The sequence below is a fragment of the Lepidochelys kempii genome, chromosome 5 (genome assembly GCF_965140285.1).
Source record: "Lepidochelys kempii isolate rLepKem1 chromosome 5, rLepKem1.hap1, whole genome shotgun sequence".
NCBI lineage: Eukaryota > Metazoa > Chordata > Testudines > Cheloniidae > Lepidochelys > Lepidochelys kempii.
In genome coordinates this window covers 125,340,810-125,366,083 of record NC_136384.1, presented here as the reverse complement: position 1 = coordinate 125,366,083, position 25,274 = coordinate 125,340,810, and the positions used below count along the sequence as shown (strand labels likewise).

Below are 25,274 nucleotides of genomic sequence, written 5' to 3'. Positions count from 1 at the left end.
TTTTTTTCTGCAGATAAAAATGATATTCAGAACATTATGTTCTTGTGATTACTAGTGAAGCAACTGTATGTTCAGAAGGGTAAACAGCACTGAGGATAAGTGAAACTGAGTAATTATATCCGTGCATTCTTGCTGCTGAAAAATCCAGTTGAATCCAGATAATTATATATTTAGCCTGTATATACTGTGCTCTGTTCCAGACTGACTGTGGAATCTGAAGGGCTGCTTCATTTGGCAGAATGACAACAGGCTCTCTGCAGGCTAATTCTTTTGCAAAGGTGGTGGCTAAGATCTGGGCATGTTACAAAAGGGTATTTTATTATGCAGCTCAGCCTTGGTAACACAAAGGGAAACTTAGAGTGTAGCATTTCTTACGTTTCAAAACAAAATGTGATTACGATTTTTTATTAATGTGGAAAGCTTCCTACAACAAGGGCAGCAATTAGAAACCTTAGTGTCTGGGGCACAACTTACTCCGCCGGGGGCATTTTTAACTTGTCATTTTATGTCAAAACATTCCAAACAACAACTTTGCAATGATCAACTCTGGCTTCCCTGCTCAATATGGCAATGTCTTCCTACTGAATTCACGGAGGAAATGCATCTCCACCCTGACCTTCAACCACCTTATAATAAAACACAATATATGCACATTAAGGAAAACAAGCTAAGAGATTTAACTATAGCAAAACATTACAGAAAGGTGAAAACATTTTTCTAGTCAATCATTATATTGTGAAAGGAAAGTGTTTCTTTGTGGCTAAACTAATCTAGTGTGCAGGAGAACAGCTCCATTACCTAATTGTTGTAGAGAAAAGTTACAGCAATCGGAGGCCAAATGAGAGTATGTCAGGAAGTCCAGCTCCTTTGTGGCAAGGAAAGATTGTACCAGCAGGAAATGTGTGGGCATTGTTTGGTGTAACAATTCCCTCAGCCCTAGCCAGACATCTTGCAGATAGTCCACCCTAAGTCACACTGAAAGACCAACAAGTGCTACTGTGAAACCAGAAAGCCTGGAAATCAGTGGCACTGGATCATCAGAAGCAAAGGTTTGCATGGAAGGCTGAAAACAGAATGCACAGAGCCTGACTTGTAGTGTCAGAACACACACAGTGCTGGACTGAGTACTCATTTCATCGCTATGTTCACAGACCATAGTAATTATGATCTTGTCCACATTTACAAGATTTTTGTTAAAAGAACACACTTCAACCAAACTGAAGTAATTATAAAAACAAACATCTGTGAAGTTCCTGTTGATGCAAGATGTGCCTAGAACTTTGGCTGATACAAAGAAACACGTCCACTAAGGCACCCTGAGGCAATCTGACAATGCGTTGGAGAAAACTTGGTCGTCAGTACCACATCGTTGTGTGAATACAGAGAGCGAATTTCCTGCAAGGGACCGGCTTCTTTGGGCAAACAGTCGACAAGTTCACTGCACTGCGTGTCAAATCCCAACAAGCGGATCCCGTAGCCATGTGGGGAGGAAATCATTCGACCATCAGGGCTGAAACAAAGTTCTTTGATGTAACCCCGGCCTACATTGGCTTCTTCGATGCAGTGAGTCAATCGGAGAGAACAACGAGGTGAGACGGGGCGCACTGGGGCTCCTTCTTGGAATTCGTACACACAGGTCCACTAGACAGGGGAGAGAGAGGAAAGTTATATTTGTCCACATACACGAGGAGCAACTCAGTTATTCATTCACCCCACCTTGTAGGTGAAGGGAGTGAGACACAGGAACTAAAGCCAACACTTTACTTCTCTCTCCTTTGATACCACTGATGGCTGTGAGCTTTTTAAAACAGAACAGCCCTTAGGCCATTTCCCCCCTTTAAACCGAATAGGTAAAACTGACACAGGATTTCTCTCAGTGCAGAAGCAGGTATGTCGTTGCTAAAATAAATCATTCAAAATACAACATCTGATTTAGCTGGAGGAAGTAAAATGCAGGGCTGCTCAATAGAAGAGAAGATGCACCTACTGCAGCATAGGAAACACTCAAGGAAATAAGAGGCTCAACTGGAACTGCGATACAGTGACTCATGATTAGACACTGCAATTTCTGCACCCTTTGAACCGCAACACAAATTGGAAAAAACATTTAGAAGAAAACAGAGAAACCTTTTGTAGGAAGATCACTGGCAGTATGTCAATATGTACATTAGTCCCAGCCAACATTAATCCAAATGTTGGCAATCTAGAAACTGTATCCTAGGAAAAGGCATTCATTCATACTGAGTGCTTCTCAAACTACTGCTGAACAAATAACTAGAGAGAAAACCACTCTGGCACTTTGGGGTTAAAGTTAGGGAGAGGACAAGGTCGTACCTTTTGTATTTGTTGGCCTACTAAACAGGTCACTGCAATTCACATTTAAGGCACTGATTCTGAAAAGAGGTGCACACGTGACTTTACTCACATGAGCAATCTCACTGAACTCAATGGCACTACTTGTGGTTAAAGTGAAGCATGTACTTACATTTTTGCAGGATTGGGGTTTAAATTGTGAATGTAAATCAGATATTAATGCAAAACACTGAATTTTACCAGTGCTCTGAAATCACTATTCAAATGCAAATTTGTAGCACACAACATAGAAGTCTTTACATTTAAAATGTGAATTTCACTTTTTGCAACAATTCATTGAAGTGCTGTATGACTGGAAAAAACAATGCAAGACGCTAGCTTTAGAGACGCCAATATTTGTAAAAAACCAACTATATAGCAACATTATTATGTCTTAATCTGGCAAAGTTTTGTATCCTACTCATGAAACTGTGAGGAAAAGGTTTGGCTTTAACAGAAGGTCAGAATTCAGTATCCCTCTGAAAACAACAAGAAGGGTACTCCATTCATTATCCTCAAGACTAATCTACTGAAGCACTCACAAGACCATTCACAAAGGAAGCTGGCTGTACCCTTGCAGAGAGTGTAGAAGCTGCCTTTAGTTATGTAGCCAACAGATAAGAGGAACAATTCACTATACTGAACTGACCCGAGTCATGAATCTGTCCATGCAGTCTCATTTGAGTTGTATCATTACCAGCTTCTTTTGTAACTAAGCTACCTCCTGCATCATCAAAACCTTTTATAAAAGCCTTTCCATCCTTTATGCTTATCCAATAATCATCCATTTATTTTGGATGTTTCTTTGCCCCTATATAGATAGGGAAAGGCAATCCTGTATCTAGGCACCTCTGACTGCATTGTAACGGAGCTCACTCTTGAAGTTACTAATGCTTGTCCATTATGGGCAGCTCTGTGTTCTGCTTGTCCTGACTAGCCACCAGTAGAGAATTTTAATTTGCAGCATAAGCACCTAAGGGTGGTGAGGTTTTTTGTTTTAAGCTTATGACAAGTTGGAGTTTACACCACTGTGACTTGAGCTTGGACGAATTTTCATGATTTGCAACCGTAATGAGATGTGTGGAGCAAAGCTGGGAAAGCAACCTGTAACAATTTTTCGATCTAAGTCATAATGTATGGACTGGAGTCTAATTCTTTATGTAAATGTGCACAGGAAAGAATGAGGCAGCCACGTGTCCTAGTTAGAAACTGGTTTCTTAGAAGAGAAACATTTAGGCCACTCACATTGAATTAGCCAAGGAAACTCAGTTATCTGCATTTTCGGAAAATACTTTTTAGTGCGAAGTAACACAATGCATCTTACAATGGTTTGATTGTCAATTCATAGACTAGTCATTATCCATCTCAGTGCAAGTCTGTCAAGCTTCCAGTAATTACTTTGCAAGACACTTGCAGAACGTGGAAGTTGCTTTGGTATGGAACAAAGCCATTCCAATGCAAAACGTGTCAGATGGAGCTAAACAATGTGGAAATCCTGGGCGCCCCATCATCTCAGGCATTGGCACCCTGACAGCAGGATTGTCTGGCTATGTAGACTCCCTCCTCAGGCCCTACGCTACCAGCACTCCCAGCTACCTTCGAGACACCACTGACTTCCTGAGGAAACTTCAATCCATCGGTGATCTTCCTGATAACACCATCCTGGCTACTATGGATGTAGAAGCCCTCTACACCAACATTCCACACAAAGATGGACTACAAGCCGTCAAGAACACTATCCCCGATAATGTCACGGCTAACCTGGTGGCTGAACTTTGTGACTTTGTCCTTACCCATAACTATTTCACATTTGGGGACAATGTATACCTTCAGATCAGCGGCACTGCTATGGGTACCCGCATGGCCCCACAGTATGCCAACATTTTTATGGCTGACTTAGAACAACGCTTCCTCAGCTCTCGTCCCCTAAAGCCCCTACTCTACTTGCGCTATATTGATGACATCTTCATCATCTGGACCCATGGAAAAGAAGCCCTTGAGGAATTCCACCATGATTTCAACAATTTCCATCCCACCACCAACCTCAGCCTGGTCCAGTCCACACAAGAGATCCACTTCCTGGACACTACAGTGCTAATAAACAATGGCCACATAAACACCACCCTATACCGTAAACCTACTGACCGCTATTCCTACCTGCATGCCTCCAGCTTTCACCCTGACCACACCACACGATCCATCGTCTACAGCCAAGCTCTGCGATACAACCGCATTTGCTCCAACCCCTCAGACAGAGACAAACACCTACAAGATCTCTGTCAAGCTTTCTTACAACTACAATACCCACCTGCAGAAGTAAAGAAACAGATTGATAGAGCCAGAAGAGTTCCCAGAAGTTACCTACTACAGGACAGGCCTAACAAAGAAAATAACAGAACGCCACTAGCCGTCACCTTCAGCCCCCAACTAAAACCCCTCCAACGCATTATTAAGGATCTACAACCTATCCTAAACGATGACCCAACACTCTCACAAGTCTTGGGAGACAGGCCAGTCCTTGCCTACAGACAGCCCCGCAACCTGAAGCAAATACTCACCAACAACCACATACCACACAACAGAACCACTAACCCAGGAACTTATCCTTGCAACAAAGCCCGTTGCCAATTGTGCCCACATATCTATTCAGGGGACACCATCACAGGGCCTAATAACATCAGCCACACCATCAGAGGCTCGTTCACCTGCACATCCACCAATGTGATCTATGCCATCATGTGCCAGCAATGCCCCTCTGCCATGTACATTGGTCAAACTGGACAGTCTCTACGTAAAAGAATAAATGGACACAAATCAGATGTCAAGAATTATAACATTCATAAACCAGTCGGAGAACACTTCAATCTCTCTGGTCACGCAATCACAGACATGAAGGTCGCTATCTTAAAACAAAAAAACTTCAAATCCAGACTCCAGCGAGAAACTGCTGAATTGGAATTCATTTGCAAATTGGATACTATTAATTTAGGCTTAAATAGAGACTGGGAGTGGCTAAGTCATTATGCAAGGTAGCCTGTTTCCTCTTGTTTTTTCCTACCCCCCCCCCCAGATGTTCTGGTTTAACTTGGATTTAAACCTGGAGAATGGTCAGTTTAGATGAGCTATTACCAGCAGGAGAGTGAGTTTGTGTGTGTATGGGGGTGGGGGGGATGTGAGAAAACCTTGATCTATGCAGGAAATAGCCCGACTTGATTATGTAAAGAGTTGTCACTTTGGATGGGCTAGCACCAGCAGGAGAGTGAATTTGTGTGGGGGGGTGGAGGGTGAGAAAACCTGGATTTGTGCTGGAAATGGCCCACCTGTTGATCACTTTAGATAAGCTATTACCAGCAGGACAGTGGGGTGGGAGGAGGTATTGTTTCATGATTTCTGTGTGTATATAAAGTCTGCTGCAGTTTCCACGGTAAACATCTGATGAAGTGAGCTGTAGCTCACGAAAGCTCATGCTCAAATAAATTGGTTAGTCTCTAAGGTACCACAAGTACTCCTTTTCTTTTTGCGAATACAGACTAACACGGCTGTTCCTCTGAAACCTAAACAATGTGGTTTATCACTGGCACATGTTATTAAAAATAAGCCTTTTTGCTCTTAGAAAGTGACCTGAATATATGCCCTCGGTCTCCTAGCGCACTACTCAGGCGAGCTCCAGCACAACTCGCAATGGCAATGAGATTTCAGGGACAATTTTATTTTCACCATTTCAAAGATGGAGAAGGTTGCTAGAGGATGGAATCAGTGGCTCACAAATGATAGCTTGGCATGTTCTGCAGCTGATTATAAACACTGGATGCATTTCTGGAAGATCTGCTTTAGCTAAAGACAAGTGATCAGGCTCAACACAGGGGTAACTGGATAAAAGTTTAATGGCCTGTGATATAATGGAGATCAGACAAGATTATCTAATGCTGCCTTTCTGGCCCTAAACTCTATGACAGTGGTTTTACACCAAGATGCTAACTTCTACCACCAAAGTCTCTCCAGAAGGGTATTCATTGATCCACGGATATTCTGCTAAGGAGCCAGCAGTGTAACATCAGATTTCTTAGAGCAGCGCACACAAGCCTCTCTTTTATAAGCAGATAATTAAACAGATATCTTGATAACCTCCAACAGGCATATACTATGATATTTAGGATATTTGCTGTTGTCAAACGCTTAGGACAGCCAACAAATTCTCTACTGGTAAAGAATCACATTTGCTGCAGACTGTTGGCTTAGCCAAGTATTGTGAATACAAAGTTGTATCACATACATAAACGCCACACGCTATTATGAACACTCCTTGAGGCTTTAATGTCTGCACAGTTATTCAGAACAATGGTGTAATCTGATGCCTCTCATTATCTGTAGACAAGCTTCTGGATTTGCAGGAGTGGTTTTCTCCACCAAAAGCCTGAAGGCAAAACTTGCATTTAAAAAAATGCCAAAAAAACGCAACAACTTGGTCCTCCTTGTCTTTGGTGTTGAGTTCCTGGGGTCCTGCATGAAGCACACAGGTAATGTAGGGTCAGTGATTCAACTTGCTAGCACATGCTTCTTCCCTGCAAAACACCAGGAATGGCAAAGGAGGTGGTATGCTATTCTCTGACTAAGAACACTCGATAATTCTGGATCTGCACTCTTGCTCTCTTGCCAAGGGCCACACATTTTCCCCTGGCTGCAAGTGTTTCCATAGTTCACGTTTGCCTGTCTTTAAGGAGCTCTGCTGAAGCCCTCTGGAGCGCTCAGGTGCAGCTTCTGTTTACCTACTGCGCACCATGGCAGGGCGAGTCAGACGGATGACAGCGCAGCCTGAAGTCCTTGTTACCGTGAGAAACTGTACGCTCCTTCTGCCAGATTGTCAGAGTGACAAATTCTCAGCTCAAACGCCTCTTCCTTGATTGTGTCCTTACTGGTCACATTCAGACTGAAATGCAGGCTGCCTACCCAATTCCTGCTCTCACCTGCATGCCATGCGACAAATGGAATGGGACAAACATTCACACTGCAAATCTCCCAGAGAGAGGCATGCTATGGTGGTCAGGAAAAGCAGGTGATTCCCCACATTACTGTTCACTTCCTATCATTCCTAAATATAGGAATGCAAAGATTAGGAAAATGGCATAAATTGAATACCAACTAGTCACCCCGTTCCTAATTCAATCCAAAACAGTGTATTGTAACCAGAAAAAGTTAATCCGCACTCAATCATGGAGATGCAAAATCCACGTTCACCTACAATTAAGGAATTTGATATGCAGTTCTAGGATTTGACACTTCTTATTCTAAGTGCTAAGTTTTTAAGTATGTGCCATGGTTTGTTTGTTTGTTTTACCTCCTGGTCATCTGTATTACTTGAGCACCGAAGAAGAGTAGCCCATCCTTTGGGATGGAGCTGCAGCGATGTAATGCAATTACCACGGTCCCTTTCTCCAGGAACTTCTGGTGTTAAAACCTCAAGGCTATTTCGTGGAGATCCACCTAGGAGGGAGATACCAACCCACAAGTCACACAGTATCACTACACAACAGTTCATCTCTTTTCACTATTGACCAACGCTACATAGCAAAACGCAATCAAATGAAAAATAAATTTTTGAAACTTACATCACATTGTAAGAGAGACTAACTGGATTAACACAAACTTAACCACCCTAAAAAGCATTTATACCAGTTCCACAGATAAGTAAACTGAGGCAGAGATTATGTAACTTGCTGAAGGGTACAATTAGTCAGTAGCAGAGCAGCAAGAGACCAGAGTCCTGATTCTGCTCTGACAACTTATCTTTTAAGAAGTCTGTGTGAACCCATCTCAGATGACATTAATACGCATGTGCAAAGATAGAGGATATCACACAAATGTTCAGCTTTTCAACATCATTGCAAGATATTTTTAAAGAGCACAGTTCCACAGTAACACTAAAATGGGCGTTGGAAGGAGTGCCTTCCTGTTTCAGCCTTGCTCAGTTCACAAGTAAACAATGTTTATATTATTGCGAGCTGTGCAAACTCACCCTGGGATCTGAATCTCAAGCTGGGTTCTTTCCTTTTTGTTGATCACCACTAAAAGGTTCTGCAGGCAGATTCTGCCCTCACATTTAGGTACTCCTATAACCAACCCTCACATCACCATAACATCTGAGCACTGCACAGTCATTAGTGACTTTATGCTCAACGCTATCCCTATTTTACAGGTGAACTGATATATGGAAAGATAATGGAACAAATTATTAAAACAATCCATTCGTAAACTCCTAAAGGATAACAGGGTAATAAGTAATAGCCAATATGAATTTATCAAAAACAAATCATGCCAAACCAATCTAATTTCCTTTTACGATAGGGTAACTGGCATAGTAGATAGGGATAAGCAACAACATTAGAACTCCGGACATCACCATTCTATATACAGTGATGATATATAGTACGGAATTTGTGTAAAGCCTAGTGAGATTTTTAAAATAGCCTAAGCAATAAGAGGTAGGAAAGTAAAGTACACACTATTTATTCACGTTTACATTTTGGCTACTCACTGGACCCACTTACACATAAGAACCTATGCGTTTTATTCTAGTCTTAACATACCTTCTCGTTGGGAGGGTCGCGACATGTGTTTCTCAGACAACGGACCGGAATCATTTTGGTGACATGGTGAACCCACAGCTCTAGGACCAGATGAACTGGTAGCTGTCGTGTCTGAAACCAGAGTAGCAGCCATGTAAATCTGACAGATGGGATAAGCTCTTTTGCTTTGTATATATCTCATTTTAACCTCCTGTGAACGTAAACCAGCACAGCCCTAATCAAATATGGCTCACTAATGAAGACAGTGCTTTCCCAAGAAGTGCCTTAAACCACAAACAATTGAGCACCAAACCACTCCTTCTAACCCCAAATAAGCTAGTGTTCAGTGCACTCTTTTCAATTTAAAGTGTGGCTCTGCTCTGAAAAACAACCCTAGAAGTACCATTATGGATCCATGTTTGCATCTGTTACAAGTAAACTGCCAGCACTACAAACTCAACCTAGGGTCTAAGAGTTAGGAGTTGGGTTCTCTCCTGCTCATGCTTCTGCAGTAACGGATGCCGAAAGGTAAAACGGTCTCTCATTCACACCTGTGCAACTCCATTTAGACCGAGGCTGCACAGGGGTAACTTGGGTCAGGGTCTGACCTGCAGCATCTTTGCCACGGGTGCTGATGAGTCAAACAACAAACTTCAACTTGGATTCAGGGTCTGTATGAACGGCAGACGGCAATTAGAAAAAATCTGCTCCATTCACTAGTAACTACAGAGAATTTGCTAGGAAATAACATGAAGCCCCATTATGCCATTTATAAAGTCCCTTTTCAGAGCAGCACTGCATGTTTAGTAGGTTACCTTGTATTGACCACTGGGCAGCCTATAGTAGCTCTGCTAAGACAAAAGTGACTGACACCAAACAGTAAGGGAGGCACAGAGTACATTGTTAATTTGGGGGACTATTTTGTTAAGTTCTTGCAATGTGGCAAAATGAACCACGAACCACAGAATATCCTGCTGCTGAGTTCTCTGGATCATAGAATATCAGGGTTGGAAGGGACCTCAGGAGAGCATCTAGTCCAACCCCCTGCTCAAAGGGGGACCAATCCCCAATTTTTGCCCCAGATCCCTAAATGGCCCCCTCAAGGATTGAACTCACAACCCTGGGTTTAGCAGGCCAATGCTCAAACCACTGAACTATCCCTCCCCCTGCTACTAAGTATCTCACAGCACCCATGTGACAGACCAACAGGAAACAGTCTCCCACATTAGTTATTTCATATTTGATCACTCTCTGGTGGTATCCTATTAAGGCTTATCTACACTTAAAATGCTAGCAAAGCTTCAGAGTAGACACTACCTACACCAACGGGAGGGATTCCCCCGTCAGCACTGGTAGGCCACCTCCGCAAGAGGCAGTAGCTAGGTCAATGGAAGAATTTTGTTGTTTGACTCATCTAGCGCTGTCTATATGGGGACTTAGGTCAGCTTAACTACAGGCCAGAATCACTCCTGAACAAGGTAAAATAGCTATCATAGTGCCACTTTCCTGCTAGAATCTTCTTAGCCACTCTCTAAGGGAACAGTATACATATACCTCTATCAAATGGATCACAATGTACAAATTTTTACTAACAAGAATTCACCTGAACTTGATGCAGTTCTTCTGGCTCTTAATATTGGATAGCTGCCAACCTCTAAGGACTTGGTTAAATCAAGGTCGTGCAAAATCAGAAGATACCCAGAGGAGGTGGAGATCAACATTTTTGAACAGTCTGGTGTCAGTCTCATCCGCATGAGAAAACGGGTGTGAAAAAACTTCTTGTGAGGACATCCTTCTTCGGTGCACCTGGATAGTGCAAAATGAGAGAGATGATTAGGGCCAAGATTGGCAAAAACAGGAGCCTAAAGTTAGATTCTGAAATCCACAGGTCAATTCATAAACACATGAGCTGATTTTCAAAAGTGCTGAGCACTCTGTGTCCCCCACTGACTCATTCACCATTTGTACACTCTTATGGATCTCATTTAAACTGGACTTTAAATAGGGGGTGGGGATCCTCAATGTGCACACTTGTATTTCTAGATTGATACAGCACATTTTCAGCTTTGTTTCAATCTGACCTCCTTTGAGTTGCTAGATCTTCATCGCAATAAGGCAATCCTAATTCTTGATCATCACCATTGGCTGATGAGCAATCAGTGACAAAATTTAAGAATGTATTAAGTTTCCATTAGGAGCAATAGAGTTTCATCCAAGATGAATGTATCTATTTTAAAAGAGCCCTGTCCCTATCACATTTCATATATTTAATGACCATACATAACCCATATTCACATACCTGTTGGTGTCCCAAATGATCACATTACCATCAAACCCTGATGTTACTAGTAGTCTGGTATTGGTGTCATATTCGATGTTCTTCACCCAGCTTGTGTGACCATGTAAAGTGCACACTTTTGTGTTTAGCTTTCTCAGATCCCAAAGTGCTATCGTAGTGTCATCAGAGCAAGTTGCAAACAGTCGATTATCTAGAAACCTGTGAAGTTGACAGACAGTTAAATATTGTAAAGCAAGCACAGTCTTGTCCGCCTTGTGTGTCTAAGATGTTTCAGACTGTTACTCCTGAACTGGGAATTATGATTTATAAAAATAAAGCCACACACAAAGGATGGATAGTTTGCAGTAGCAGACAGTTTAGTGATGTGAATCTTACCACTCTTTTTGAGGCAAAAACATAAGTATCAGTTTCATATTTCATCTCCAGGGACAAACTAAAGAGAGCAGCTAACAAGATCTATGGAAATAGAGCAGGGGAGGGCAATATTTTTTCATAGCATGGACACATCTTAAAAACTGTCTCAGGGATGTCCCATTGGTGGTTTTCATAGATTATGAGGCCAGAAGGGACCATTGTGATCACCTAGTCTGATCTCCTGTACAGGACACAAGCCTTTCCTGAATTAATTCCTGTTTGAACCTGCCATATATTTTAGAAAAGCATCCAGACTTGATTTTAGAGATTTCCAGTGATGGAGAATCCACCACAACGCTTGATAAGTTGTTCCAATTTTTAATTGCCCTTATTGTTAAAAATGTATGCCTTATATCCAGTCTGAAGTTGTTTAGCTTCAACTTCCAGCCATTGGATCTTGTTATACACCTTTGTGTGCTAAACTGAAGAGCCCATTATCAAATTTCTGTTACCCATGTAGATACTTACAGACTAATCAAGTCACCCCTTAACCTACTCTTTATTAAGCAAAATAGATGGAGCTTTTTGAGTCTCTCACTACAAGATGTTTTCCATTCTGTTAATCACTCGTGGCTCTTCTTTGAAACCTCTCCAATTTATCAACAGCCTTCTTGAATTGTGGGCACCAGACCAGGATACAGCATTCCAGTAATGGTCACACCAATGCCAAACACAGAGGTATTGCCAGCCCCTACTCCTATTTGAGATTGATCGGTTTATCCATCCATTAGCACTTGCGGCCATAGCGCTGTACATGTGCTTTGAATGCAATGACCCCCCCAAGTCCCTCCATGTCCCACTACCTGCTACCACATCTTTAGCAGATTGTAGAATAATGGCTGGCCTTTTAATAGATGTATGGAATGACGCCCCTGAAAGCCAAACTGCCATGGAAGATGTGCGGTAAGTGTTTATTGGATTTATAAGGCTTGCCACTAAAATAGAAAAGGGGCCCAAATGTGTCTTAGGTAGCACTGGTGACACTGATCTCCCCCAGAAATACTTTTTGGGCAGGGGAATAAAACACATTTCTTAACTGATGGAGAATCAAGCAAATACTATTAAATTAGTCATTTATTTCTCTACAGATCTATATAGGCACCCAACACTGTACTATATATAGCCTGTCATCCCTGTGGCAACTAAAGCAATTGCTCTTGCAGAAGATACTAGGGAAGGATTGACTGTATTTTTAACTGCCTTTTAGTACAGTTTAGCAGCTGGACGCTAGAAATTAGCATCACGTGACCAGCCAGCTTTCAGACCACCGTTAGCAGAAGACTCCCTTTGGGGAGCCTCTTTATTAGAGGGATATTCTCAAGGCTGTCAGACTTCATTTAGACCTGCAGCCTTCACTTTGGTTTCAGAATCGCTCCACTCTTGTCAACAGGCAGAGTGCTGAAAGATACAGGAATCCTCATCTCCACACTTTAGATAGCACAAGGTTCTAGTAGGTTTCACTGAATTAAGATGACATGGTACTGTTCTTTACTCTTTTTTCCCCTCCCTCCTTACCACATCCTTTGACTCTTCCTCCCATGCTGTCCCTTCCATCCCTGCTGGACAAAATCACTAGCTTCTCTCCATTCAAATCCCTCCTTTAAGAAAAACAGAACACATTTTCTGTGAAGCCTACCAATATTAGCCCATTATTAAACCCTGTCCCACTGTAAAAAGCACTCACCTAGCTGGGTTAGCCAGTGCATCTTATGCCTGAAATATTTTCTGGCTAAGTCACAAACTCCTTGGGGTTTTATACAGCACACCACTGTCACTTAAATATCCAAGGAAATTAGTAAGGGATTTTGACCCGAGCACAAGGAGACCTCACCTCATTGTGACCTATTAATATTATTGAAAAAGCAGATTGTTTCAAAGTTTTGGTGACTGAAGAAAGTTAACGGTAGTCAAATTTTCAGACGTGCTGCCACACAACTAACTAAATCTGGACTGGGCCATGTTTGTACTCCACCACCCAGGGTAATTGCATTACTACCTTGAGTACACGAATTTCTGAAAATCTGGCCCCAAACTGACTGAGAAGTGTATAAAGACGCCCTTCAACAATACAGGAGAGTTAGTCCAACAAAGAGCTGACCAGGACATAGTGAAATATGCATTTTTATCCTCCTAGCTTAGTATTTGCCTTTTTACTGCGACTCATGAAAATGTTTAAAGACACTACTGATGTTTTGGCGTTGTTTCTTTTTATTTATCCAGAGCGTTCGTAATATCTCCAGAATCTCAAATGCAAACACTTCAGTCCCTACTGGTTTCGTCTGTAGTTTCCTTCACTGCCTATTGTAGGCACCAGCATGAAGACAGTAAAACTCTGGGAATATTGCTTGCTGTGGCGACAAGAGCCAGCAGAGGGAGCTCTGTACAGGATTGAACACATATCTAAAAAAGCGGTAACAGGAGTAAGACACACCTGTGCAATTTTCTCCTAGGATTTGCCATCACAGGAGGTCAGGTATACCTTCTTCCCACCTTTCTCCAATCACTAACTTCTGCTGCCAGACCTCATTCTTCTAGTTTCTTGGCCTTTCTCCTCATCTTCCTCCAACCTCTCCCTACTTGGTCCTACAGTTTTATTTCCCCCCCCACCCCAATCACTTCCCTCTACAAAAATAAATTTAAAATCTTAAATAATTCCATACTAAAAAGTCTGCACTAAAAGATCGAGTAGTGTAGTCACGCACTCAAGAGCCATGGAATGCCTGCATAGCTGGAACTCCACCCCTTTGTGCATCTGGATTATGATACCGCTTTTAATGACAACCACACACTTTTCCTATACAGGACCTCTGCCTAACTCAGTGCACACGCTGGACTGAACAGTGAACATGGCAATTCAATAATTTAGTTATTCTCAGGGTGGAATGATATAAAGTCAAGGTGACTTAAGCCACTGGATTTTTTCTAAGAAGTCACTGATTTAGATCAGGTTGAGGCTTTGTAAAACTAATTTAAAAATGTATGATACTGCAACTTTAGATTAAAATTTAAAATGAACTAATTTATAAGTAAAGGAGTTCTTGGGGCACCTTAGAGACTAAGAAATGTCACATCGATGAAGTGAGCTGTAGCTCACAAAAGCTTATGCTCAAATACATTTGTTAGTCTCTAAGGTGCCACAAGTATTCCTTTTCTTTTTGCGAATACAGACCATCACGGCTGCTACTCTGAAACCTAATTTATAAGTGCTGTTTTTCTAAATACCACTATTGGTACAGTATCACCGCAATGTTGCAAAACTGCTAGAGGCAAAAAACACAGAATATTGGAAGTGAAGGTCTGGATCCTGCAAATGCTTAAGATAACAACTTTACCCACATGATTTGTCCCTATGGCTTCAGTGGGACTATCAATGTAGTTAAAGTTAAGCATGCCCATAAGTGCCCGCAGCATCAGGGATATCATTACTGAAAGCATTAGTGTCAAAATCTGTCACTTGAAAACAAAAATTGCTCCTCGTTAACAGTGAAAAAGTTATTAACTAATACACAGGCCAAAGTTTCCAAAAGCAGGGCCTAGGCTCCTAAACCTATATTTAGGCACGTAAAAGTGGGATTTTTCCAAAAATCCTAAATCCCATTGACTTCAGGTTGCAAACCCTGATGAAAGCATTTCAGCTTTCTTGGTTTATGAAATTTCAATCTATAGGAACGTGGTGTTAGCCTGTGCTATATTTACAGCCATTTGCATACCAGTTTTATGTCTGACAGTAAATATATCAGTGACGCCCCCGATTTTTCTTTTTCAGCACGGACATGGATTTTAAGTGCAAAAGTTCTTACAAGAAAAAAAGTCTGAAAGGATGCTCACTAAAATGAGTATACCAGCTTCAGTAATTTAAGACTACAAAACAGGAAGTAAAGAACTAACATGTAAATAAAAAAAACTAATGTAAACATATATTTAAAAAAGAAATGATTAACAAAATCTTTAAGAAAACCATGATCTTTATCCACCCTGAGTATTCTGACCGTTCAATATGCTGTCCCCTGACTTCATTCACTCCACACCGACTAACCTATGCATGAAACGAGGCAGATGTACTACACACTTGCATCAGTCTGTACACACCACCCAACGTCTGCCGCAAATGTGCATAGCGGCTCTCCACTATTTAGTGAGGAGACACACTGGGAAAAATAGAAGTCAGGCACTTTACCTTCTGCCAAGTAAGAAGACTTTGAAACGGGAATGGTGCAAGACTATGGATGGTCTAGTCAGATTATTACAGTCATCAAATGAAGCACTTCGGTATCACCTGATAGTATTCTTTATACTGATAATCTCTGGGCTTCAGACAAAAACCCTGGTTCAGACCCATGACTTGACTAGATCACAGTCTACAAGTATACACAGGGAGAAGACAGCCAATACCAGAAGGTTCTTTAATCTAGCAGAACAAGAGCCCGGGGTTGGAAGCTGAAGCTAGAAAAATTCAAACTGGAAATAAGGTGTGATTAAAAAAAACTGAACAGTGAGAGTAATTAGCCGATGGGACAGCTTAAAAAGGGAACTAGCAGATTCTCCATCACTGAAAGTCTTTAAATCAAGATTCTTCCTAAAAATATCCACTCTGCTTCAACCACAAGTTCGTTGGGCTCAATGGGAGAATCACTGGGTGACGTTCTATGACCTACACAATGCAAGTCCACTTAGATGATCACAGCGATCCCTTCTGGCATTAAAATCTATGAGCTTGCTTTGCTTCAGCACAGAGGAAAATGACAACACTGTTTGTGCAGATGAAAGCGTTGTAAGGGAGGTGCTTGAAATGATTAAACAGATCCAGAATAAATAAAGACAGTGCAGCAGGGATTGGCTTTAAGGGGAGAGGTTGCAGCAAGGCAAGAACCTCAAACCACGGAAAAAGAATGGTGGTAACACACCAGAGACGTTGTATTTTTTCAAAATAGAAACCAGTTCTACATTGCTCAGTAACTATGTAAAAATGGCACCTTTTCACTCAAGGTGGACATGACCAAATACACTGGAGAGGACCCTGGTTAGCTCTATCGGGCCAACATAGCTATGGGTGAGAGCTTAATTCTACCCTTCCTTGCAGATCAACTCAGTTCCAGTCAGTTATCTTTACACATTAAAAAAATTACTTCTGTAACATTGTCATCCATAGATCTCTTAGGTATCTGGGTTGTACACTGAGGGCGTACTTGGTCTGGTTTATTGTTGGTGATGCTGCGTGAAGAGGAAAGAATTCAGCTCGACTCCGAGCTCATGTTGCATTTGTAGGGCTTGCAGGTTAAATCACCGCAGGTTTAGTTGTAAACTGAGCACATTTGATAAGAAAAACATTGTGATACAGAACCCAGAACCCCATTAGCCATCTTTACTCTTTCACTTTTCAGGAGTAGAATATTTTAAGAATCCCAGGTTTGGAAATTTACAATATAAAAGAGGGCAGGGTATCAGAATGAGCATTTACAGCGAGTGGGATCTCTAAAAGCAAAAGCGGAGTTGACAATACACCAAATATCTATAAACTAGAGGCAAATAAAAGACAAGAGTAAAGGGCTCTAGCAGGAAGGTCAATGCCATGTTGAGAAACTCAGTCCCTGCACTCTTCCCACCATATGTCATGCTGGCCTATCTTTCACAGCCACCTCTGGGTGGGAGTTGTCCCATCCCCACCTCTAGGAAGGATGGAAGAAGGTGCTTACTCACAGTAAAAACAGACGATGTGTCGAAGGGGAAAAAGGCACAAAGAGGTGAAGTGACTTGCTCAAGATCACATAGTGAAGCAGTGGCAGAGCTGGGACTAGAACCCACATCTCCTAATGCACAGTGCAGGCCCTTATCCACTATACTACATTGCTTCCAGTAACATTCTTTCTTCTAGCTATACTTGCTCCAGCCTGAGACTTAAAGGGACAAAGGTGCGTTGTATGTATATGTTCAATATTGCATTGTGCGCTCTCTTATTTGTAAGATACTCCATCAACTTTCTCCCCACACCCATACTGCAGTTTGTGAACTGGTATAGTTATACCACATTGTCTGCTGACAAGACAAAAAGCACAGAATAGCACAGGACTGATCTGTATATCACTACAGCATCATGAACATGTTAACACCTACAGTTAGGAAAAATGTTGGAGTTCTATTTACTGAAAGTTTGGTTTTGTTTCCCATGATACTAACCTGATATTATTCACACAGTCCTCATGAGCTTCAGAGAGAGTTTTGATGTGCTTTGAAGATATGGGGTCAAAAAGCAGGACCTCAGTCTGTTCACAAGCAACAGTCAGCACTGACCTGAAAAGGGAGAGAGGTATCTTGCAGTTAGTAAAGAGAAATGAAGGCTGCAAACACTGACAAGTAACCCTTACAGCTGTTGTCATTGATTCATCTCTGTTTTATTGCTAAATGTTCACATTTTACAGATGGATACTGTTCTGATGGGCTTTGTACAGTTACCTTTTCCTTAAACCCTTCCTACTTCACGATTGTACAGTGGAAACTGATCTACTGCTTACTCCCTTACCAAGTCAATTCCTCTACTACCTTTTCAGAAAGATTCCATCTCCTCAACAGCCTGGCTGTTGGCATACATTGATGCACAGCTGGTGTGATCACATGATCTTTTTATTCAGAGTGTTTTATATGTAGTATGGTTGTTTTATAGCTATTGAACGGATGTTACTTCATAACATTTGATGACACAATTAGGTATATTTTAGTACAGTTTTTACAGTGATCTTTAAGGACACTTTGCCCTATCAGTGCAGTACTTTATATTCTAACCTAGGGGTTCCTAGGTGGGAAAGTGTGCACTGATTGGTTAAGGATTATTGTCTGTAATAAGGACAGGAAAAGAAGGATGAAGAGTAGTAGTGAAGATGTGGGTTCTATTCCCCATCTCTATCACGGATTTCCCATGCGTCCTTGGGTATTTAACCATCTTCCTCTAGCTATACGATGAGAATACATGCCTCTCAGAAGGGTACTGTGAAGCTATATTAATTCATGTGTTGAGATCCTCAGATAGAAACCTCTAATACACACGCAATGGACAGTAGCAGTACTTAAGTACATTTGGAACACATGTGAGAACTCTAGAATCTGGGTCATGTCTCACCACCCTGCCAGTTGTAATGTATGTGTTTGGATCATTTCAAACTAATACACATGCAGGTATTCTGTAATCAGCAACTGACCAGTAAATATAAACAAAAATATTTGCAATTTAAAACTATTTGATGTTTACCAATACTAACCAAACCAGATAATTACTTCATTTCAGGCAGCTGTTTCTGAAAGTCAGATTAGTTTGCACTCAGTCATAATAGCTTATCCCTTTCTTTATAATTATTTTGAGTTAGGTAGCTGCTCACTTGGGTCCTGATCCAAAGCCTACTGAAGTCAGTGGAAAGAAAACATTCAGGATACACTATTTAAAGAGTGCTCTGTCAGAAAGCAGAATTCCTTTAAACTGACTAATTTTAAAAAAATTCAAATAGAATGCCATTTAAGGATAATCTGACCATTCGAGGAGCTCTGTTAAACTTCTCAATTATTCAGCATGTGAAAAAAAAAAACCCACGCTTTTGGAGCAGAATTTGGCAATCATTTAGAACTTTAAAATACTTGGCTATTTTAGGACTCAACCATTTATTCTTAAAACTTTAGAAGAAAATAAAGCTGATGTGCGTTACTAAATCTTAAAGATTTAAAACACAGGTAGAAGTCAGAGGAAAGATTTGCAAATGTGTCATTTGTCACTAGCTGTGGCTAAGGGTGTCTTCACAACCGAAAGGTAGTTATTTACAGCGGGATAAAACTAAATGTGGGTTAGCTATCTCACTGTACAATCCTAGAGGAGGTAAGACACAGGTAGCTTTTACCACAATGTACGTAAGCAAGATCAACATCCCGTTCACCTCACTGAGCCCCACCTTGCGATAAAAACTACAAAGCCTTGTCTCCATGAGGGTTTTACAGAGCAATAGCTAGCAGGTGTTAATTATCCTGCTATAAATGCAGTGAAGACTGGCCTAGGCGTACCTGTTCACTGATGTTAACAGTTGTCAAAAGTTGTTCGCAGAATCTGAGAACCTAAGATCCTTTTCGGGGCATGTTCACAGATAATACTAGGAAAGCAAATGGCAGCAAGACAATTTACAAAAATCCCAGAGAGGCACATAGGTATAAGATAACAGTAATTTTTTGGGGAAGTCTGGTTCTGCATTAATCAAGGGTATCCCATTTCACTACCAAACAACATTTATGTTTTTAAAATTAGCTGAGTATCACTGAGCCAGATGAGCAGCATTACTAAGCTCACTTTGCATCTCTAGAGCTACACAAACTGATGTTAGAGCTGCCTTAAATGGGAAGCTAAGGATTTCCCCAGCATAAGAGGATTCTTGAGTAGTGTAGAGTGATGCAATGGGGTATTTCAGCCAAGAAGAAAATGTGCTCCACCAAATCCTCAACCAGTAGAATGATCCCATGGGGAATGTTCTAGCTAGCATAAGTTACAGTAGGCCTGTGCCTGCTAACTTGCGCCAAGTGTCAATTTGGTTCCCAAATCCGCCCAGGATCATCGGATGTGTAAAGGCAGCTTAGGCCTTGTCTACAATGAGTACTTTTGTAGTGAGGTAGCTACGCTGGCACCACTGCAAGTGACTTTTTACATCCGTGCAGCACATGTACACTAGGGGTCTGAAGTGATGCTTCATTGTAGCTATGCCAGTGCAAGAGTCCCAGTGTAAGAAAACTTCTCATCACACAAAACAGCACTTGCTTAATCCTCTATAAATGCTTCCTACTATTGTTACTACATGCTCACTGTTGGTAATATATCTTCTACTAGAGTCAATGGAAGTGGAAAAAGCAACAAGATAGTAATCAGATCTCGACTACGTAATCCCGTCATAGGACCTGCTGCAGTTATAAGCAAATACTTTATATTGCTGGACAGTGGAGATCCACAGCTTTCCAATGGCTCAAGTCATTTGTTTGTAGTCCAAGTGGGTCTCCCAAGGTAAGACCTTAGAACTGACATTGGTCTCCCCCAGCCTAGCACTGTCTTTTTGGCATAAGAGTGAATACAGCAAGTCCCAGATCTTGAACTAGTTTTTGTAACCCAGAGGCCCATTGGCTCAAACATGGCGCAGGTAGTCATTAAAGCGATGGCTCAGTCGAAGAGGTTCAAAGTTGTCTCCAGTAGCTTGTGACCAGCTGTTTTACAACAGAATTGTAACCATTTACATACCATGCCACTCCCTGGGCCAAGCTGTGCTCATCTTACTTATTCTCAAGTCCCATTGACTTCAGTGGTACTATTTGCATATGTAAGGCAAACAGAATTCAGCCTTAACACAAAATCTTTGGTCCCAATACACGGTGTCATTGTAGTTAAGCCTTGGCAGTGTAGCTTTTTTTTAAATTAACTCTTGAAAGCATTAGACAGATTTATTTCTTTACTGAATTTCCCTACCCGCAACATGAATACACCCCACTTTATTAGTGTAAAAATCTTTTTAAAAGATTTGGTGAAATTACCACACTGAACGACAAAGACTTTGCAAGCAAGAAGTGATCAAAACTTTTTGGCCTACAAATCTCGACAGCGTCTCTTACGGCATCTGCTCGGTTCCTTATTCTCACACACACATCAATGGGCAGGAGACCTATAGATTCATTCTCTCTTCAGCCAAATAACAAAGCATACACTTTAATAATGCACTCACACACCAACATTGGATTTTTACTGGTTAAACTTTCAGAACAGCAAATGAAACTGGAATGGGTTTGTCAAATCAGGAAACTTGGTTTAACTTTTAACACCTGCCTAGGAGTAGGAATATAGCTATTGTTATTCCAAGACAGGTCAAGAGTCAGTCTTGTCCCAGTATCTACTTTACTACCCCCCGGTCTATGAGAAAGACTTTTTTCCTATCCCAAATCGTTATTAGATTATATAGGCCCTGAAAGGATACTTTGTGCTTTCTGGATATGCTATTTTAAAAGAAATGCTATTGTTTATATACATGTCTAATCACTGTTCAGTCTAATAACCTAACATAGGAAGTTCCACAGAATTAGATATATTTTAAATATATTGGTTTCAGTAGTTGATTTCATAGTTTTAATGAGCATCCTCTTGGTTCCCTTATTATCCAATTGGCCTTTCCCATTCATTGCTTTCGAGAGGTTTAGCAGAGAGACTGAATGCACTATTCAAGGTGAGGACATACCATCAAGTTTACATAATGTTTTCCGTATTATTCTTTATTTTCTCCTAAATACAGCCTAACATCTAAGCCACTTTTTTACCCACCACCGAATACTGAACTGTTTTCTATGACTTGCATCTGCCATCATGCTGCCCAGTTACTCTGTGCTGCTAGGTTGGGTAGGAATTTTTCACAACTCCTTCCTAAATCTTGACTAACAAATCATGTGACAGCAACTTTTGCCACCTCACCATCTACTCCTCTTTAAGGTCCAGGTATTGACCACTGGTGCTCGTACCTGAGGCATACCCCATTACTAAACATTTTGTTTACAGAGAACTGGTTGTTTATTCCTACTTTTTGCAGCCTGTTAACCAGTTTACCCATTCACAGGATATCTCCTGTCATCTTGCAGTTGCCAGTTTTAGCAGCTTCTTGTTAGAGACTTTCCCCAAGGATCGTAAGTTGCATCTATCAGTACCTTTATCCTCCGTTATCATATAAGTCCAGCAGATGGGACAGAGGATTAGGAGGTGGAAAACTCAAGTTCTGTTCACAGCTTTATTGTGTGATCTTGTGCAATTCACTCTCCTTCAATTTCCCCAGCAGGGCTAGGGATAGTTACTGACCTCAGTCAAATTCCTGAGACTATTAATTGTAATTGTATTAAGCCTCCAACTAGTTAGAGAGACAGTTCAACCTTTGAAAAACATTCTAGTCATCTAAGTGCTGTTTAATGAGTGGATTTTGGCCCTCTATTTCCCCCCTCAAGGCAATTACTGTCCATCCTGTGATCATGATACCTACTGTTGCAGCTGAGTACAACAGTGTTACCCACCCTTCAGTCCTCTGCCATATAGTGTGACCTAAGCATCATCCCAAACCCAATCAGACCCACATGGGGGTGCAGAGACAGGCCCATCAGCACCCAATTCCCCACATGGCAGACACCCTCGATCCCCATCAGAGACAAAATCCCTCTGTCCCAGGAATGAGAGTTGCATCCGATGAAGTGAGCTGTAGTTCACAAAAGCTTATGCTCAAATAAATTTGTTAGTCTCTAAGGTGCCACAAGTCCTCCTTTTCTTTTTGCGAATACAGACTAACACGGCTGCTACTCTGAAACCAGGAATGAGAGTGTCTCTCTGGGCTTCGCCAGGGAGCAGATCATCTCCACTGGTTGCCCATGGTGGGTAGAAAGCTCTGTTGTACCCCTAGGGATTTCAGGGGGTCCCTCCCCCAGGGAATGTCAGGGTGGGAGTATCTCAGGTGGGTCCCAGCAGTCTCCTACCTGTCCAGGTGAGGGGGTGGGAAGATACTGGACTATGCCCCAGCAGGGCCACCCCTCAGTCCCCCACCTGAATGGGAAGGAGTCTTTCTGCAGAAGGGTACATATCCAGATGGGTCACAGTCTCTTACTGATCTGGAGGTGGGGGCTCCCCAGAGAGGGGAGGTGACAGGGTCCCTGTCATGGTGGAGGTCCAGGCTGGAAAGAGTGGGGGCTCAGCATAGGGAGATGCAGGGAAGGATTGGGGCATGGGGGGGTCCAGACTAGGGGTGGGGGAGGGATGGGGCCAGGCACAGGTGTGTGTGTGTGTGAGGGGAAGGGGGGGTGGTTCTGGGCAGGGGATTTGAGGATTGGGCTGGACGTGGGTCCGGGCCAGGAGGGAGGAAAAGCAGCGTGTGTGCGTGTGGAGGAGGAAGAGCTGCAATCCGTGTGGGTACGGAGGAGATGGGGGTAGGGATGGGACCAGGAGGAGCGCTGTGGGGAGGGGGTATCTGGGGACGGGAGGATCGAGGCGGCGGGGGTAAGGGATGTGGGGCGGGGGGAACCGCGGGGGGGGGGCCGGGCCGGGGCCGCCGAGGGGGGTGGGGGCCGGGCCTTACCCGTCCGGCGAGTACTCCAGGTTGAAGACGGCGCCGTGCGTGCGGGTGCTGAGGTACACGGAGTCGGCGGGCTGGATGGAGCTGTACAGCCCGGTCATGGCCCGGAAATTGTCGCGGGCCGGGTCCACGAAGAGCCCCCGGCCCAGGCAGCGGCCCCGCAGCCACCCGAACAGGCCCCCGCCCGCCGCCGCCCCCCCCGGGGCCTGGGGGGAGGCGGGCGGCGGCTCCCCCGGCGGCTCCTTGGCGCTGGGCGGCTCCATGCCGGGCGGCGGGGCGGGGGACGGGCGGCGGGGCGGGCCCGAGGGGCCGGCCGCCTCCCCGCGCGCAGAGCTCATCCCGCGCCGCGCCCGGCCGCTCGCATCACAGCGCGCGGGACGCGTCGGCAGCGGGGCCCGGCCCCCGAGCGCCGCTTCCGCTGCTGCCCGCGCCGCCGGCCGGAAACCGCCCGCGCGCGCCCGGGCCCCGCCCCCGCCGGAGGCGGGGCCACCCACGGGCCCCGCCCCTTCCTGTCCCCCCCCCCCTCGCCATCGCCCCGCCCACGTGCCCCCAGAGCCGGACCCAGCCCGCGCGCGGGATCAGCCCACCCCCGGCACGGGGGAGTCCTGTCTACACACACACTGGAGTGAAGCTGGGGGAGGGGAAGAGGGTGTGAATGGGGTGGGGCTAGGGAGGGAAGTCAGGGATCTTGCCGCGTTACCGCCCCTTTCACCCCTTCTTCATCAATCCCTGAGCACAGCCTGCCGGGGGCGGGGGGGGCGCACCCCCTGCGCGGCTGCCCCCCGCTCCCTGGAAGCTCCGCGCCTGCTGCCGGCTGGGGAGAGGGGCGTGGGGGGCAGGGCGGTACCGGCGGGAAGAGCTGCGGCTCCTTGGGCAGTCCCTGGCTTCCGTGAATTTTGGATCCAGCCGGAGGCGTCTCACGTACAAACCTTTTATCACTAAAATGGGGGGGGGGGGGTTCAGCTAGGCACCGAGAAAGGAGAAAAGATCACATTTCACACAGTCCAACCATTTTCGAAAAGGGCTTATATTTTTTGACCTCTGTGAGTAAAAGTTGAGTCAAGAACCTTCATGTTACAATTTACTTTAAAATACACAGAAGGCAAGACCATTGCATTTCACAGCCGTGGTTTTGTGTTGGAAACAACTCAAGCAAGAAAATCACATTTCCTAACGACTGGGGAGTGCGTGGATGGAGTTTGTCTATGATCCATTTACGGTAGAGACATTTTAGAAAAGTTGTGAGAACCAGATTGGCTCTGGGCCAGCTCTGGGCACCAGCCAAACAAGCAGGTGCTTGGGGCGGCGCATTTCTAGGGGCGGGATTCCGGCGCCGGCCAGGCCGCCCCTCGAAATGTGCCCCCGGCGCCCCAGCTCCCCTCCGCCTGCTCCCCTGAGCGCGTCGCCGCCGCTCCGCTTCTCCCCTCTCCCTCGCAGGCTGGCCGCGCGAAACAGCTGTTTTGCGTGCAGCAAGCGTGGGAGGGAGGGAGGGAGGGGGGGGGGAGAAGCCGAGGGGCAGCGGCGTTAGGGGGAGGTGGTGGTGGTGGA

At 43.7% G+C, this 25,274-nt stretch overlaps 1 protein-coding gene and 1 long non-coding RNA gene across 2 annotated transcripts; one reads left to right on the top strand and one right to left on the bottom strand.

Moving 5' to 3' along the window:
• Window positions 1-389: 389 nt before the first annotated feature.
• Window positions 390-24,171, bottom strand: DCAF10 (DDB1 and CUL4 associated factor 10). Its single transcript, XM_073345721.2, has 7 exons — window positions 23,730-24,171; window positions 17,803-17,916; window positions 11,215-11,412; window positions 10,519-10,721; window positions 8,937-9,047; window positions 7,688-7,833; window positions 390-1,641 (listed from the first exon to the last, which is right to left on the bottom strand). Exons 1-7 carry the CDS (start codon window positions 24,062-24,064, stop codon window positions 1,273-1,275), a joined length of 1,476 nt encoding a protein of 491 aa, XP_073201822.1. The 5' UTR covers window positions 24,065-24,171; the 3' UTR covers window positions 390-1,272.
• Window positions 7,149-22,906, top strand: LOC140911822 (uncharacterized). Its single transcript, XR_012159138.1, has 2 exons — window positions 7,149-14,101; window positions 15,395-22,906. It is a non-coding gene; the product is annotated as an uncharacterized LOC140911822 (long non-coding RNA).
• Window positions 24,172-25,274: the final 1,103 nt, after the last annotated feature.